The sequence below is a fragment of the Nestor notabilis genome, unplaced genomic scaffold (genome assembly GCF_000696875.1).
Source record: "Nestor notabilis isolate BGI_N333 unplaced genomic scaffold, ASM69687v1 scaffold9113, whole genome shotgun sequence".
NCBI lineage: Eukaryota > Metazoa > Chordata > Aves > Psittaciformes > Psittacidae > Nestor > Nestor notabilis.
The window spans coordinates 1-16,371 of NW_009922397.1; the positions used below are offsets into that span (position 1 = coordinate 1).

The 16,371-nt window shown below is 42.2% G+C and overlaps 1 protein-coding gene across 3 annotated transcripts in view; it reads left to right on the top strand.

Annotated features, from left to right (window-relative positions):
* The first annotated feature begins 1,777 nt into the window (after positions 1 to 1,777).
* The window catches only part of GPR137B (G protein-coupled receptor 137B), a 30,102-nt gene continuing 15,508 nt past the window's right edge, over positions 1,778 to 16,371 (top strand). The window contains exons 1-3 of one of the 3 annotated variants that reach the window (XM_010011595.1): positions 1,778 to 1,796; positions 6,881 to 7,251; positions 15,851 to 15,900. In XM_010011595.1, coding sequence (XP_010009897.1) covers positions 6,883 to 7,251; positions 15,851 to 15,900 — 419 coding nt within the window. In that variant the 5' untranslated portion in view covers positions 1,778 to 1,796; positions 6,881 to 6,882. Of the gene's footprint in view, positions 1,797 to 6,739; positions 7,252 to 15,850; positions 15,901 to 16,371 lie in introns of those variants that run through there. The other 2 variants (XM_010011593.1, XM_010011594.1) reach the window with 2 other exon arrangements.

Genomic DNA, 16,371 nt, shown 5'->3' on the forward strand with positions numbered 1-16,371 from the left:
CTCTGCCCGTTACTCGACAGGAAGGGCCGCCAGGAGCCCGTCCCACCGCGCCCTCACACACCTTCCCGTTCTCCTCAGGGCCTGGGGCTGCCTTCGGGCCTGTATCTGCCCACCCGTGGTGAGAGAGGTGTAGGACCTTGGCCACTCCCACAGTGGGGCTGCTGGGGGAGGCCGTGAGTGAGCCCTCTCTATCCCTTGCCGTTGGCAGAGGTGGACTGGTGCCTTGCGGTGAAGGATCCCAGTTTGCCTTTGCCTCTTTTCTGCTGACAGAGGGGCACCTCAGAGGGGGTGAGGACACAGCTCAGTCCAGGCAGCTGAGTTACCATCTTCTGCCCTGCCAGGTAAGGTGCCACCTGTCTCCCATTCTTCTAGTTGAACCTGTAGGACCTAACAAGGTCCGTTGTCCTCAGGTGTAGGCTAATGGCTCCTACCAGTCATACAGCATCAAGGACGTAGCAGTGCAAATACACCTGTGCAAACGTAGTGTACAACATACAAGTGACACACACAGGGCAGAGAAGGATGCTGTTGGCTGAATACTGTATGTTAAATGTTGAACACAAATTTGCTGTGAAGGTTTGTTTGCTATTTGGTTTTTAGCCCAGGAGTTACATTTGTCTCTTGGGTCTTTGCAGAGGTCTTAACTACAGATTCACTAATGATCAAAGAAACCTCATCCTGTAGGAATCCACCCCTGAGCTGTAGGTTTGACACGTAGCTCAGGAATTCTTTGTTCCTCTGCACAGCTACATCACCTTGCAGCCCCAGCCATGATCCTTTGCTTCCAGCCACAGCGGCTACCCCTTTCCACCCTGTTTTTATAACCCAGAAAGGCCAGACTGGAGTCCCTCACCAACAAAAATGTCTCATCACTGCTCCAAGAACAGCCCTACAGCTGGCAGGTTTCTGCAGCAACCATTCAGAGGGCAGCCTTGCCAAATGAAGTTTCAGAAAGTGATGAAACATCAAGCTGCTCAGGCCATCTGTGAGCCCAATTCCTACCATCACACAGTCCTCTGAGCTAGTATGGATGTCAGTACCAACTGGAGGAGTTTTAGGATACTGGAGTTAAAAAGCCTCTCCAGGCACTACCCTTGAGAAGGATTCAGCAAGATTCATGGCTTTTTGCTTCCACAGATGAATTTTCAGCTGCTTGAACAAGCAGATAATAAGGGCTGAAGCAGGTGATTTCTTACATGTGGGGCTTTATTAACTGTGAGCCGGGTGCTTCTTATTGTCTGAGTATCAGAAGCCAAGGGAAGAAAATTAATTAACTCCCTTTACTGGATGTGGCTAAAATCATCCCTATTTAAATGGGCTTTTATTCTTTACTTGTTAAGGTTGTTCCCTGCCAGGATGTGCCATAGATTATATGAAACCCCAGACATCAGGCCAAGCGATCTTTAGCACTCAAATCCACTTCCCTCTGTTGTCAGTCCACATCTAGTCCACCTCCCTTTTCCAGTCAGCTCATAGCCAGCTGACTGAATCCCCACTGAAGGGAAATACCTAACTGCTTTACTTCCTCTTTTACGGGTTTTTCCAGTGGGGGGTGGGAAGGAGTGAAACCAAGGGGGTAAACCGTAAGTCAAAGAAAGCAGAGAGGGCTACCAAAAGAGAGAATATATTCTACTTGGGCTAACACAGATTTAAGGATCTTTTGTGGTTATGGAGGCATCTGGGAAACTGAAGGCCACAAAGAACAATTTAAACAGTGAAAAGCAACAAATCCTTTTCAATGCTTTTTAATCTTAGATCTAGAGGTTGCTCAGTCTTGTTTTATACCCCAAGGAACGTGCAGCATGGACAGAAATTTCATGGTGCTCAAGACTCTTACCAGTCTGGAACGCAAACTGCATCTCCGAGCTTGAGAATGCTCCTATTGCATGTAGTGCAATGGAGTAGTCTGCAGGAGAGTCTGAAATCTGTGTATAACCACCCTAACAGAGAAAAAACTCAAAAACAAAGCAAAAGCACTGATGTTCTGATGCTTCTGTTTCACAGAATCTGTCTCTTTCCATCTTCTAGTCACTGGATAATATATTTAATTCTTCTAGAGTATTTTCTTCTGGCCAAGTGTTAGCTGAAATTATGAAACCACAGTCTTCTTGCTTTAAAGCTACTTGCATTAGTCTGATTAGTTTGTGCGGTGAGTTCCTGCCCTTGATGCATAGGCATTACTTTATTTGAAGCCAATGGAAGCTTTGGCTGCCTTAAGGATTATGGGTTAAGGCCCTACATTTGTACTGTTGTACACCAGTGTATGACCTAAATGAGATTAGAATAATAAATCCTGATTTATTATGAGAGCTTTATTTAGACATGTTTTGAGTATGAGGTCTGTGTCAGGATTAATAGTGAAATCTAACATGCCCAGGCATAGAGAAAGCCCAACAATGAAAGGACATCTTTTCCCTTGAGAAAACTGGTTCCCAGCCCTCTGTTTGGCTTTTGCCAGAGTTGCTAAATGTTGAATAGCACAGAGACACCGAATCCCAAAGATGGTGACGTAGTCCCTGACTTGGAGATGAGCCCACACCAACTGAAGGACAGAAGTATCCCATCAGCAGTACTTTTCAAGGATAATTACTCATGCTGTGCAATGCAGTAGCATTCAAAAAGCTTCAAATATAAGGTTTTCAGAATCCAAAGACAAACGAGGAATTACAGTTTCAGGATTTACTGGCTTAATTCATCCATCATGTTGAGCAGGCAGGCACTGGTTTAGGTGCTTGCCCTGTAGTTATATCAGATTCCTGAACATCTTCCAAGGGAATGTCCATTCTTTTCAGCATCCTGGCCACCATTGATCATCAGCAAACATGACATCTTGTCATGTAATACACCAAATTGCAATGGCCTAAGAATTAGATGCACAATGTGTGTGCTTACACCACATAGTTAAATTTCTGTATTCTAGTGGCAACATTACTAAAGGGTTCAGAGGAATTTGCCTTTCCAAAAAAAAAGAAGTTGAAATAAGTGGAGTGTGTGAGCTGGTATTTCTGCAGGACACGAAATGAGGAGAGAGGAGGTGTACATGTTGTGACAAATTTGGGTAAATTAAATCATCATGAATTCCACAGTATCACTACCTTTTGTCTAATTCAGAGAGTCTTAATACTCCCACTATCCATCAGCTATCTTGACACTATCTTGTTCAACAGCAGATTTCTGTCCCACTTGTTTTTTGAGCAGAAATAGCATGAGTTTTTTCCTTCAAAATGTTGCTGAGTTTTGTAACCGTAGGCCTCATGGAGTGCAGAGCAAAAGAAAGTGTTGAACCAGAATACCATTTTCTTTTTCTTTGGTTTGGCAAGGGGCCTATCTGGCAGCCTCTTCTGGTATGTCTCAGTTGGGGTGGAACTGAATGGAACAGGCCCTCACAGTTTTTCAGATAACCTGAGGGAAAAGCAGCTTTTGAAGAAGAACAAACTTCAAGGTCCAGGTACAATACTTTACTCAGTACTTGAGGTTTAAACTATAAGAGCCTGGCATTTGTAAGAAACACAATTCAAGAAATCATGAGATCTCAAAAGAATGAGAAACCTGCTGGTGTAACTGAGGACAAACTCTCTGGACTACCACAGTATAAAATCAAAGGTGAAGATAGTTCAGTATCTAACAAAACCTTAAATTACTTTATTTTCTTCACTTTTCAGAAGTGCTCTTTTCTGCAAATGTCTTTCTAAAAGACTTTTTGAACCAGTGAGAGTCATTAGGCACACAGTGCTTTAGCACACAGTGATTTACTAGCAATCTTGCCAGCAAATTCATTAACTGCAAGTGACATCAAAGATGAGCACTCTAGACCTCTCTGCTCAGGAGTAGGGCAGTAGTTCAAGTTGCAGAATCCAGATACTTTGTTATCTACTTTTGTTCATTTCAAGTCAAATAGCAGTGGGACAGCATAGCTAAGCAACTTTTTGAACCCTCGAGTTCCACTCAAGTTTATTCCGTTGGACAATGACCCTTAGAATGAAAACAGTAGCACAAACAGATCACTTGGAATTGCTCAACATCCCTAGACAGCAGCAGGAGTGTACTGAAGACCAAGCAGTGGCTGGACTTCTTAAGCATTGGAAAGCTGCATGGGGAGTTTGGTCTATCAAGAAATTTCTTGTAATGCTGCAATGCAGTGTTTCCCAACCAACCTTTGCTCACCTACTGGCAAGGACACGCCTGTGATGCAGACTGCGCGACCACTGTTCTTTGCTATCCCTTGGCAACACCTGACCCAGGGAAACAGCACCTTTCTTTGGCTCTTTACAACATGCTGCCCATGAAGCATGAGTTGGCAATCACATTCACAAAGGCACTAAGGTAAACCAGAAGTTTGTTGAGTGGAAACGGATTCCTGCTTCCCTTTTCATATGCATTTTATAGTATAAGTCAGGCATGTGTCAGTCTCAAAATCCTGGTGCTTTTGCTACTGGTATGCCATGGAAGCCTTTACCCTCATTTAGCAAGTTAAAGTCTTACAGCACAAGTTGTGAAGAGTTATCATAGGTCACTGATAAAAAGTAATAGAGTACTTATGGCCACCGTGAGTTAATGTTAGCCGCAAGCATAATCAGAAAGTTTGTGCTGGAAGCAGACAGGTGGTGTATAACCCACTGAATTTATTATCACTGTACTCTGGCCTCTAGATAGTGCGTGTGTGCACTGGGGCTGTGGAGACCAAGGGATGTATAAGGCAGGCCTAATAGTGGAACTGGGAAAGGCTAGGAAGAGGTTTTCCTTGTCTGCTAGAAGGAAGTATGTATCAATTTAGGGGAGCTGTTTTCCTGATCTGGGAGATGGAGCCTTCTGTAGTATGTATTGAAATATATATTGTTGTATCTATTCTATTTGGTATATATATTGTCTAAGCTCCTGTCCAGGCCCTTTATCTTCTCCATTTTTGCCTAATGAGCGTGATGGCCTGAGTACAGACGGCTTCTCTGACAAACTTGCTTCAGTAATTGCTTAGTTTTCCATGTTCTATCCTGATTTTGAGTAAATTTTACTTTTTCTCTAGGAAATACACAGGGTCTAAGAGCAGATGCTAATTTAAAACTAAGTCCAAGTTTATTTATGTTGAATCTATAAAATTCTCTTTCTGTGCAAGCTATAATGTATCTCTGTACACGTAGATGATTTTTAGTGCTTCAATGTTTCTTATCCTCTCTCCTCTTTCCCATCATTCACTGTGTGTTCTGTGTTTTTCTGTAGGTAGTCAAATCAACACAGCCACTTGGTGGGTGCTGTGTATCACCCTTCTTCTGTGAGCTGTTTCTCCAGGATTTCCAAAGCTGACTGCTCCTGGTAAGGATCTTAAAATCGTATCTAGACACCATAACAGAAGTGACCTGATCTACAGAAGCACTTGGAACCACAGATCCCTTTCTAGTCAATGGGAGCTGAGTTTGCTTAGTACCTTTAAAATGGAACCATTTATGTTTCAGTACCTACACATGGATTTTGGAACATAGCTTTAAGTGTTCAGTGTGGGTATTTTTAGGGCAGAATGGACTTCTCTTAGAGATCTTTTTAAGGAACTATGCAAACTTACATATACTGTGTTTATATAAATAAGCACAGACATAAAAATTGTCTTTTTCAACAAAACAGTAGTTCTGAACTCCTCTTGGGGTGATGCATTAATCATAAAAATCATAATTTTAACTAGTACTCAGTATCAGTATCTGCATTGCTTGAACACTGTGTTAGTTCATTTCACGGACTCTTTCACTAAAGGAATCTTTTTTCACTGCTCACCAGACATGTGGGGTCCTCCCTGGGGATCATTCCAGGAAACAAGCACTTCTTGTATCAGCTTACTGTAAATGATAGAACAAAACATGACAGTGATCCAGCCACAACCAATGTATGTCTGAAAACCTTGTTATTTGATGGTATATAATGCTGTACATGACCTAGAAATAATGAAGTGTTTCTACCACTCTACAAGTGTCTAAACCACTCAGTTTCAGTTCTCACTTCTCACCCCCCTGAGTCAAACCCAGCGGCCTACCATAGCACCTATTAATTTATAGATTTAATCCCAAGGGCACATCTGCACTCTTGTGAGAAGGTGTGTCTGGTCAGCTGTTGCCACAGTGATGGCACAAATAGACAACAACCAGGAAGAAAAGAACCTGTGGCTACACACATGCTTTGGTGAATTTGGATATTTAGGGGGGTTTCTTCCTGTGTACACTACGTTTGGAAGCCCTGATGTGCCTTTTCTCCCATTCTAGTGAAATATTTTAAGTTAGAAGAAAAAAGAAGTTACAGAATGCTATAAATTGTGTATTTCCTTGTAAAAACAAAGGTTTCTGCAATGCAAAGCTGAGCTGTTACAGCTTATTACAATGTTTTCAATTTTATAAGTACTTTAAGGTGCTTAAAAATATTCCAAAAAAATGCATATAAATAAAGTACTTGCTAAACAGGAAACAAGACCAAAAAAATCTGACAAAGATACAACGTGGCTGCCACAGGGAAAATGTCAGGTACTTGCTTCTTGTAGAAAATAGAACATTACTTAATTAATTGAAAATCCAGATAATTTTCCTCGGGAAAAAGAATCAGCAGTAAATCATTCAGGGGCTGGTGGATTTCTTTGTTTCTTGAGGATGGTAAAGATTGCGCACAGACATCAGCAAAGGGCAGCTTTCTGAGCTGTTCCCTGCCAATTGCTGACAAAGGCAGTCCTAATGAATCATTCTGAATTGTGATCATGTGCTACCAGCCCACAGTGAGCTGCCAAAGAGGAAGTGCAGCTTGTTTTCTTTCATTTTCTTGATTCCTATGCTGTAGGAAGATGAAAGGAGAAGGAGGAGGAGGCAACAGCGGCAGCCAAACTTAATAAATAATTCTGACGATTCCTGATATCAAATGGAGGCCCCTGAGTGGGACCCACTGAAAAATGACACCCTTCCGCCGACCCTGACGCCAGCTGTCCCTCCGTATGTGAAGTTGGGCCTGACCATTGTATATACTGTTTTTTATTCACTGCTTTTTGTGTTCATCTACGTCCAGCTCTGGCTGGTCCTTCACTACAGGCACAAGAGGTTCAGTTACCAGACTGTCTTTCTGTTTCTGTGCTTGTTTTGGGCCTCTCTCAGGACTGTGCTCTTTTCATTTTACTTCAAAGACTTTGTGACAGCAAATTCTCTCAGCCCTTTCATCTTCTGGCTTCTCTATTGCTTCCCAGTCTGCCTTCAGTTTTTCACCCTGACCCTGATGAATCTTTACTTCACTCAGGTAAGCAACAGATATTTGGTTGATTAAATCTTGCAGAATCGTAAAGCATTATTTTGTAAGAATCATAAGAAAAATATAAAACGTAATTTACAAATGTACCTTGGCAATGCAAAGAAGAAAATTTCAGCTTTCCAGCTGGGAATTTTAACTTTCGAGCTACATGCAAGTGATCAGTGTTACAATGAAACTGGAGCCTGAAGTCATCATTTCAGGAATGGCAAATTATATATATATATATATATACTGTCTATTAAATGGGTGTCATTTAATTTAAAGGCTGAGGAAAAGAGTGCATAGGAGAGCTTGAAAGCTGGACATCCAAAATGCTGGTTTATTATTATTTTTTTTAATTACTGTTGTTGTTATTAGACTTCATAAGCCTCCTAGTTTAGTATTCCTGATCTCTCTGTGCAGTCAGAATTGTAATATCTAATTTTGCTGGTAACCTCCAACCCAGTTTTTCACGAGTTGGCTAATATGTTTCTGAGTGAGATTTCTGTTCTGTGTATCACATTCAGAACTGTTGATCGAGTCCTGCTGCAGACCCAAATTCCTATCATGATCTGTATTAAAAATAGCAGTGACTCTGGACCCCAGTAAGTGCTAAGCACTGTACAAAGAGACCACCTCTTTTTCAAGGACACTGTGATGTAAAGGTAAATGAGCTGTATAGTGAGGTAAAGGAAATCGTATCTCCATTTCAGAAGCAGGTCTTGAGAGCGTACCGGTGCTGCGGACAGCTAAGCCAGGTGTGTTAGCGTGCACAGCACTCCAGGATGCTGCTGTTGGACTTGCTTGGAAGTGTTTATGGTGAACTTGGGTATCTTGGCACTGGGCTCAGGATGGGATATTGGCATGCTGAGGCAAAGAAAGACTGCCGGGTTTACCTAAGATCTCACAGGGAGCTTGCAGGGACTGGATTTCCTATCTCCTCAATCCCAGTAAGGTGCCTGGAGCAGGAACCCAAGCCTGCACTCAGATGACCCTTGTCAAAGTCCTTTTTCCCAGTGTGGGGATAGTTGGCGAGGAGAGCACTCCAGGCAGTCCTCAGGATGCTTTGGGTGTTGCTGTGTGCCCCACTTGGAACCAACTCAGTGCTGGGTCTGGGTGCTTCTGTAGTGCCTACAGTATTTAACAGTGCTCCGCAGTGATTACAGGCCTGTCAATCCTGAGCAGCCTGGCTGGAAAGATCAGGCCATTTGTGAGAACTGCCATCTCAGAGCTGAAAAAGCAGCAATGGTAAGCATGACAGCTGTAAGAAGATCACTTGAATTGTGGAGGGTATTAAATACTTAGAACCACACACATGGTTTGTGCTTAGGTTTACTTTTCTGGGTTCAGTGTCTGAAACACCTGCTAACTCAACCTGCTTCACTCCCTGGGACATGAGATATATTAAGGGACTACAGGAACTTTTCATCTACATGCTACTCAAATCCAGCTCAGGCATGCAGTGACCTATGCTTTATCTCACAGCTATTGTGAGAATTATTTGATAATGATGCAGTTCCCCATGTCCATGTCCATCATCGCACAGTCCATTATCATCACTGGGACTAAGTCATAGCCCTAGGTCAGATTCTTCCCTCTGACACACACACAGGGCTGCTGTGGAAGTCTGGAGGCAGAATGCAGCATTCTGGCTCTTCACCAAGAGAAGCTGAGCCTGGCATGAGCACAGAGGGGCACAGCAGCTTGCACTCTGTGCATTAGAGTGCCAGCACTCAGGGGCTTGCTGTTGATGGTAACTGATTCCTTTCACCTAAGGAAGATTGAAAAAGAGAGCATAAAGAATGCACACATCTGTCCTTTTAATTTATTTTTGGCATCACTGTCTGATCTCATTCAGGAAGTACAAGTCAGTTGTGGGAAACAGAAAAAAAATGCTAAGGCTATTGGTTCTACCTTTGAGGCAATTTCTGCTTTGTCATCATGAGTCCTCACAATCTTCCTCTGAGCCCCTCTGTAAAAGAGTGTAATAGTTACCTGTCTCGAAGAGCTGTTCAAATATTTCCCCAGCCAAAACAAAGCCTTAAGAAATACAAGCACAGCCATTGTACAAAATATAACATAAGACACAGAATAAGTGCGCATACTTTTAATTCACTGTTATTAATTCTTTACTTCTAACCATTAAAAGGTGGTTTGGCTTGAAATTCAGCATCTTCTTGAGACTGGATATTTAATGTGCATCTAGCTTTCCACAGCAGGCAAGCAAGAACTAGAGTGAAAGGGGTGGGGATAGAGAATTTTGTTTTCAGTAATGGCTTATAACTTCACAGACCTGTTCAGAAGCAACTTTTATCCTTTTTTCTGTAGAAGGCAGGCAGGAAGGGTCTGCAGCTGTGTCTCACTGCATGAAAACCATGCTACTTAACTGGTTCTTAGCCAGTGGGAAAGAAGGGATCTATGTCTAATACAGGAACAAAGGACTGGAAGAGACTTTATGGGTCTCCGGAATTTGCAGGTGTTTATCATTTGCTGTACAGCACCCACCATTTCTAAATGTGGCACTGCTAGGAAAACTTCTAGATATAGATGTGAGAAGAAAAAATGATTCAAAATATATTGCAAATCCTCCTGGCCAGACAAGAAACCTCATTTGGCAAGTGCGTGAGGGCATTTTTCAGAATAATAAGCACCTTTGAACTTGACAGAAAGTTAACCACAACTATTACCTTTTTAATAGTTATCCCAAAGCAATGGGGACACAAATTTCAACTGTATTTTATGTGTAGCGTGACAAATAAGCCACAATGACGTCAGCATGGCCGGGGTTGTTCCCAGGCTTGAGCATCAGCAGATAAAGCAGAAGGAGCTGTGGTTTATTGGGGCAGGTTGCTAAAGCAGGGGAGCTGTGGATGAAAGGGAAGTCACAATCAAAATAGTTTTGACTCAGAACAAGGGACTTTTGGGTTAAGAGCCAAATTCAGGGTCCTTTACTATGGTCTTGATGCCCTACTTAGGGCAGAATAGAAAGGTTGCTGCAGATAAGGCATATGTAATATTAGCTTCTCTCAGAAATCCCACACTGGAGAAAATACCTGATTTGTGATGAGACCACTACATTTATTAGAATTTATTAATCCTGTGTGTGTATTCATTCACTTCTAAAGAAAAGAAAAAAAAAGAAATAATGTGACCTACCTTCTCAGGATAAGTCTCTGCTTAGAAATCATTGAAATAAATCTCAAGTGAAGATGAGATCCAGTGGCACTTTAGTAAAACAACAGAAAAACACTGATAGATAACTGCATTGTATAAAGCCATAGCAGCTCCCTCATCTTGTTCCATCAGATAGGGAGCCAAAGTGTGTGTTTCCACCTACAGAGACCAAAAAGCCCATGGTTATTTCTGGCTCACACCTTCAGCTCCAACAGGTTTATTCTGCTGCTTGATAAAGCAAAGACTGCAAATCAGCAAATAAGATTTATTCTCCACTTTCAGTGACTCCAGGCAGTGAGGATACCAGGACTCAGGCACTCTTTTCCTGATGTCCTGCCTAGCCAAATCTTCCCTGCCCCTGACAAAGGGAGACAGATGAGACCTCAGGCTTTACAGTCAGTGCAGTGGGCAAAAGTGTAAAGAGGATCTGTGAAATCAAAGAAGTTGCCTTTTTTGGTGTGTGTTGAGGGGAGGGCAGAGAAGGGCTTGCTTCATTTTGTCCTGTTTGCACAGACTTTATATTTCCCAGGGGAACAGGATACAAATGAAGCAGGAGGCGAGTATGGATGCAGGGTTACAGACTCAAAAAACAAGGTCAGGGCCAAAGATCGTGAGCCATAGAGGATGCTGGAAATCCCAGGCCTCCCCCATGGCCAGGCATAGCAAACCATTTGGTGGGCTGTAGGTTTAATCTTCATGTTGGGAACTTCTCCAGGACCTAGGGAACATGGTGCTGAGCTAAAGAACTCTGAGGCCATATGAGTGGAGAAGGGCTGGTAGGCAGATTTACTTCTTTGTTCTCCTTAACCAGTTTCCCTTTTCTCCAGATTGAAAAGCTTACCCTGCCTCCCAGGCAGGGCTGATAAGATCAGGGACTTTCAAATGAAGAGAAATTGCACAGAGGAAGACAGTATAGAGGGGAGCTGCCATGCTGGAAGTGCCTGGCAGGGTGGGGAAAAACCAGTACATGGCTTTCGGGGAGGTTGCATGTATCTCAGTGGACCTGGGGTACATGTTAGCTCTGGGAGGAAAATTAAGAGAACTTCTCATCCTCTAATCACTGGGGATAGCATTTCAAAAGTAATACCACCAGAGAGAGAACAGACCAGACTTTTTATTTAGGAGAAATATTTCTTTTTTAGTAGAAATGAATACACCATATATTATAAAGCCTATTATTAATTTAAAGCATATTTTAGGTGTACATAGAACTACACAGGAGTCTAACTATGGATAGTAGAGCACCAGCAAATATGCTGAGTGTCAAACATTGCCCTCAGTATTGGATCTACAGGAGACAAATTGCAACTGTAGGCTGACTGGCTGACAGCATCTGACATGAAGAATGACATCATTTCACATAGAAAATAATTTGATAGGAAAGCTACACATTCAAGTTTACTGTGGCTGGCTGCCCACAATGGTCCCTGTCCTTTCAGAGCTTTTGTTACCAACTGACACAAGGCTGAGTATGGTAGTGAGTCACCTTGCCCATGTCTGTAGGCCTTTACAATCCAGGTAGAGTTTAGAGAATAGAGAGAAAACTTGCATGTTATGGGGAACCTGATCCAAATGAAGGAATGAACAGAGGAGAAAGAGAGAAAAGGGAATGTGGGCCTGGGACTGGAAGATACACAGCAAGGTATACAAGAAAGGTGAATGTGCTGATTGTGAGGGGCTCTGGGCCTTCATGAGGTTGTGGCATATTTTGAGGGTGCAAAGAAAACTTTGCATGGAGTGTGACAGAGGAAGAAGGGGGCCATGGTGAAAGGAACTGGGAAGGAAAAGTACCTGCTGTTTTCCTTATAGAGCTTTTGAAATGAGAACTGGTAAATAAAGATGAACTTCATTCTTGTGCAGAGGGCCAGCTTGACACATACGTAAGCACTTAACACATACGTGAGGCTTTTTGATAAGATGAGCTGTAGCTCCTGTAAAAGCGAATTGATCAGCTATCACAAGAAGTACAGTGAGGTTTGTGCCAGCTGTCACATCAGTTTATCTAAATCAGAACTGAAATTCTGAAAATTGAATTTCAGCTGAAACTGAAAATTGCTCCAGTGAGATTCTCTTTCACTTTTGCTCTGGAAATACGTGACTTGGCTTTGACACCTCTTTCATTGATACTTACAGGGCCAGAGTGGCTCTTGATTTAACTTTCATAATAGTACCTGGAATCCCCTTAAGCTGCAGCAGCCTGGCCCTGCCTGCCTACTGTGCTGCCCAGCAGTTCTGCAGAGCTGTCTGCAGCTGAGCTGCTGATGGGCTCCCATACCATCCCCACTGCTCCTCTGCTGGAGCCTGGTAAAATGCCTTCAAGGTCAGCTGTTTACATCAGTTCCTGCAACAGAAATTTTCCCTTGCTCTATGAAGGGCTTTTTGGAGTCTTTTTGTACTGTTGCAGTTTTGTATGCCAGACATATACCTCAGGGGAGTGGAGGAGGGAGTGTGAGAATCTCATTTGAGGTTTTCAGTCCTTCGGCAAAAACAAGGAGTCAAAATAGGATATTTCTCCTTTAAAGCACAAGTGAAAGGGGAAATACCAGTAAGAAGAAAAAGTAACCCTTTAGACATTAGAAAATTAGCAAGAACTTTGTGGTGTTGTTCATCTTGGGGCTCTCTGAAAGCTCTTTTTTTAAAAGTCGGCCTTCTGCTTGCTGTTTAGTCTATTCTTAGGAATAGCCTGGTTTGCTCTGGCTTGCTGGAAGACTTGCTTAGATGACTCAGATATTGACTGGAAGCTTTCTCAACACTGATGCGGGGAGGGGCCATTGAACAACCAGTCTCTTGAGCTAGATGAGTGTTACAAGCAAAAGGCTGCACCCACGCATGTAAGGTATATTGAGATCAGCTTCTGACATCCTTACTCCCACTGAACAGCCGTTTATCCTGTGCCAGTCATGTTGCTTCCAGCAGGGCTACTCCTGAGCTAAGGCCCCATCAGTGAGCAAAGGTGGCAGAACTTGGCTGCCCATGTCTCTGTCTAGCAGTGAATTAGTAAGAGTGTCCATGCTTTATACTGTAGCTTTCATTCTATATAGCATTCACTGTCTATACCATGTTCATTTTCTCTCTTAACAGTCATTTTGCTCTGATAAAATTCAGAAGCATTTATCATCTGGGACAGGTCCACCACATGTAGAATCACAGTAACAGCTGTTCTGGTGACCTTGCGTCTGGAGATCCTGCTGGATCTCCAGCAGGAACATCATGTTTAGTTTTAGCTGTTACGCACAAAGCTTTTGCTGGGTAGGGCAGCTTGGACTGGTTGATGTGATGGTTCTGCTCTATAACATTATAGGGACAAGTGGATCATTTTTGGGAAACCACAGGAGACGGTATTCAATGTCTTGTGAATTTTCTTGTGAATTGGACCAGCACAACTCGTTGCCCACTGCAGACTGCTTGTCTTGTGCAGTTGTGTGCACAGGCTCTGAACACTCTGCAATTCCTGAGAGCTGTCAAAATTAACGGTACAGTACGTGTGAGTGCTACTCAGAACAGGTGGGGATTGTGGAATGGCCCTAGAGACAAGTTTTACTTGTTTAGTTTCACTGAGGTCAGGAATCCATTCCCTCCTGCTTACCCACAGTCTCTTCCAGAATAAGCAGGGTAGGCAATATATCTTGTACAAAAAAGTGTACGGGAAGAATTTTGAACCCCATCTTTTCTCTAAAACTTGACAGCCCTTCTTTATGCACCACAGAAATGCAGAATGTTCACAAGCCTCTTATACCTCTCTTTTCAGTAGCAAGTAAGTGAAACATAAAACTCCTTCCTGAACTCCCGTGAGAATTCATGATCCAGGAATTTGGAGAATGAATCACAGAAATCTTCTGTAAGGGCTACTGCCAGAGATGTTAACTGTTTGAAAACAGTATCAGTGGCAGCAGGATATTTTTAGAGACTTTTTCCCCCAACCTTTCAATGTTATTCTCAGGTATTTTTTCTCTGGCCTGCTGAAAAGCTCAGTGCTCTCTGCTGGTTCAGCTGGTGCTGAGCAGGCTGGTGCATCACAAAAATAATTTCCATGTCAAGGCAGCTGTTTATGGTGAATAGGATTTAAATTACAAGTTGTTCCAGGAGCACTGGAACAAGTGGAGCCTGATTTTCTCCAGATCTATGTCTCATGCTTGACTCTGAGCTGTTTCCGTCACTGGGGCATTTCTTACGATACATTGCTATCCAGACTCTCACATATTGGGTGATGTGTGGGATCATTATGCAGGGTTCTCCTCACAGAAGTCATATATCAGGTGCATTTATAGGGTTTCTTATTTCTTTTGGGTCATTAATTTTTAGAAGGGTGATAAAGGCTCTTTCGTTTGTGCTTCAAGTGTTCTTCCATCAGTTCTCTGACTGAGGTATTTTAAGATCAGTGTGGGGACAGATAAACAGGTTGACAGGCAGGCACATGCCTACACATACATAGTGATCATGTAAGTTCTGTTTCCTTGGGAAAGTGTGATAATCATAGCAAATATTATGCAAGCTATACTAAAGAGCATGCAAAACCAAGTTAAATGGATAAGGCAGGATAACTTGAGGAGAAAACAATTAGGAAACAACCCAGAATAAGCCAGGTTTTTTTGTAATACTGGCAGTGTGCTTTAGTGCTGGTTTAAATGAACATTTGTAAACTAACTGTGTTCGGAAACGGTGTAAGCTTATGAAAAAGCAGTGATGCTTTCCTGTCATTTTTTTTTTTTAGTAACTAAGATATAAAACATGCTCATGCATTTTTGTATGATTTCTAGTGGTGGTTAAACGCCCATGACTGGTATTTCCTAGCTACACTGCAGAAAACATCCAGGTTTTGTCTTTTCTGTTACAGCAAGGTAGCTACTGGGCCTGAGCTATCTCTCTGTGAAAATACATATTGTATAGTGAACAGATAGCCAGCAGAAACCAAATAATAACTCAGAGTAAAATAATGAGTTTGGTTCTTTATGGCATCCTTTTGGCAATGTAACACGAGTACAAACATTTATATCCAACTGCAGGCCAGGGTACTGTGATGGGCTCTTCATGGGAACAGGGCATCTGATGCAATATGCTGGTATAAGCTCGTCTATGTGAGACACATGTACTGTTAGGTCCTATAAGAGCCTAATAATTGCTTGCCTCAATGATTATACTGACACTGGTCCTCTCTAGGACACTGGTATCTAAGACCTTAGTCCCAAGGCATAGTAAGTGAAAATAATGGAGTAGACAATTTGTACACAAGTACATCATGATCACCTGCTGAGTGATTTCAATACTTTGCTTAGAGCTTGCCTGCAATGGATAAGAGATAAATGCAAATCTCAGGTAGTGAAACCTGTCATTACCTTTCTTGTGACCTGTGAGACAAGTCTCCTGAGATCACAGCGTCTTTCCTTACTTATATATATATATCTTATGTTTGATGCAATATTTTTCTGGTTTGCAGGTGATTTTCAAAGCTAAGTCAAAATATTCCCCGGAGCTACTGAAATACAGGTAAGAACAATGCAAACATTTAATGTGCTAGAGAAGAGTAGACATGCTTTTTGAGAAACACTGTATCTTTCATAATTTGTGGCACTCGTATCTCAACTGTTCATATTTATATACCAATGTTTTATGATGATGGGTCTGAGGCCAGCTTCTTCCTATAACGTTTAGAAGTCTGTGTCATTTCTCTGTCTTTCCACACAAGCACCATTTTTAGATATTCACATATTTCAAAGGTAAATATTTCAAATGCAAACAGAAGACGCAGACCCTGGTGATTAGTTTACAAGTTCTTAACATAAGTATTGCTAGGTGAATTCAGATCCAGTGCTATGGTAAAGGTAACAGAGTGATATACTTGTTTTGACAGGAATGAGAGGGACTGGGTATGTGTTAATCTGTGAGGTCAGTGCTAATAAAAGACTTTAATGTGCACATTAAAAGTTTTTGGAAGATGAGAGAAGACTTTTGAAGGGA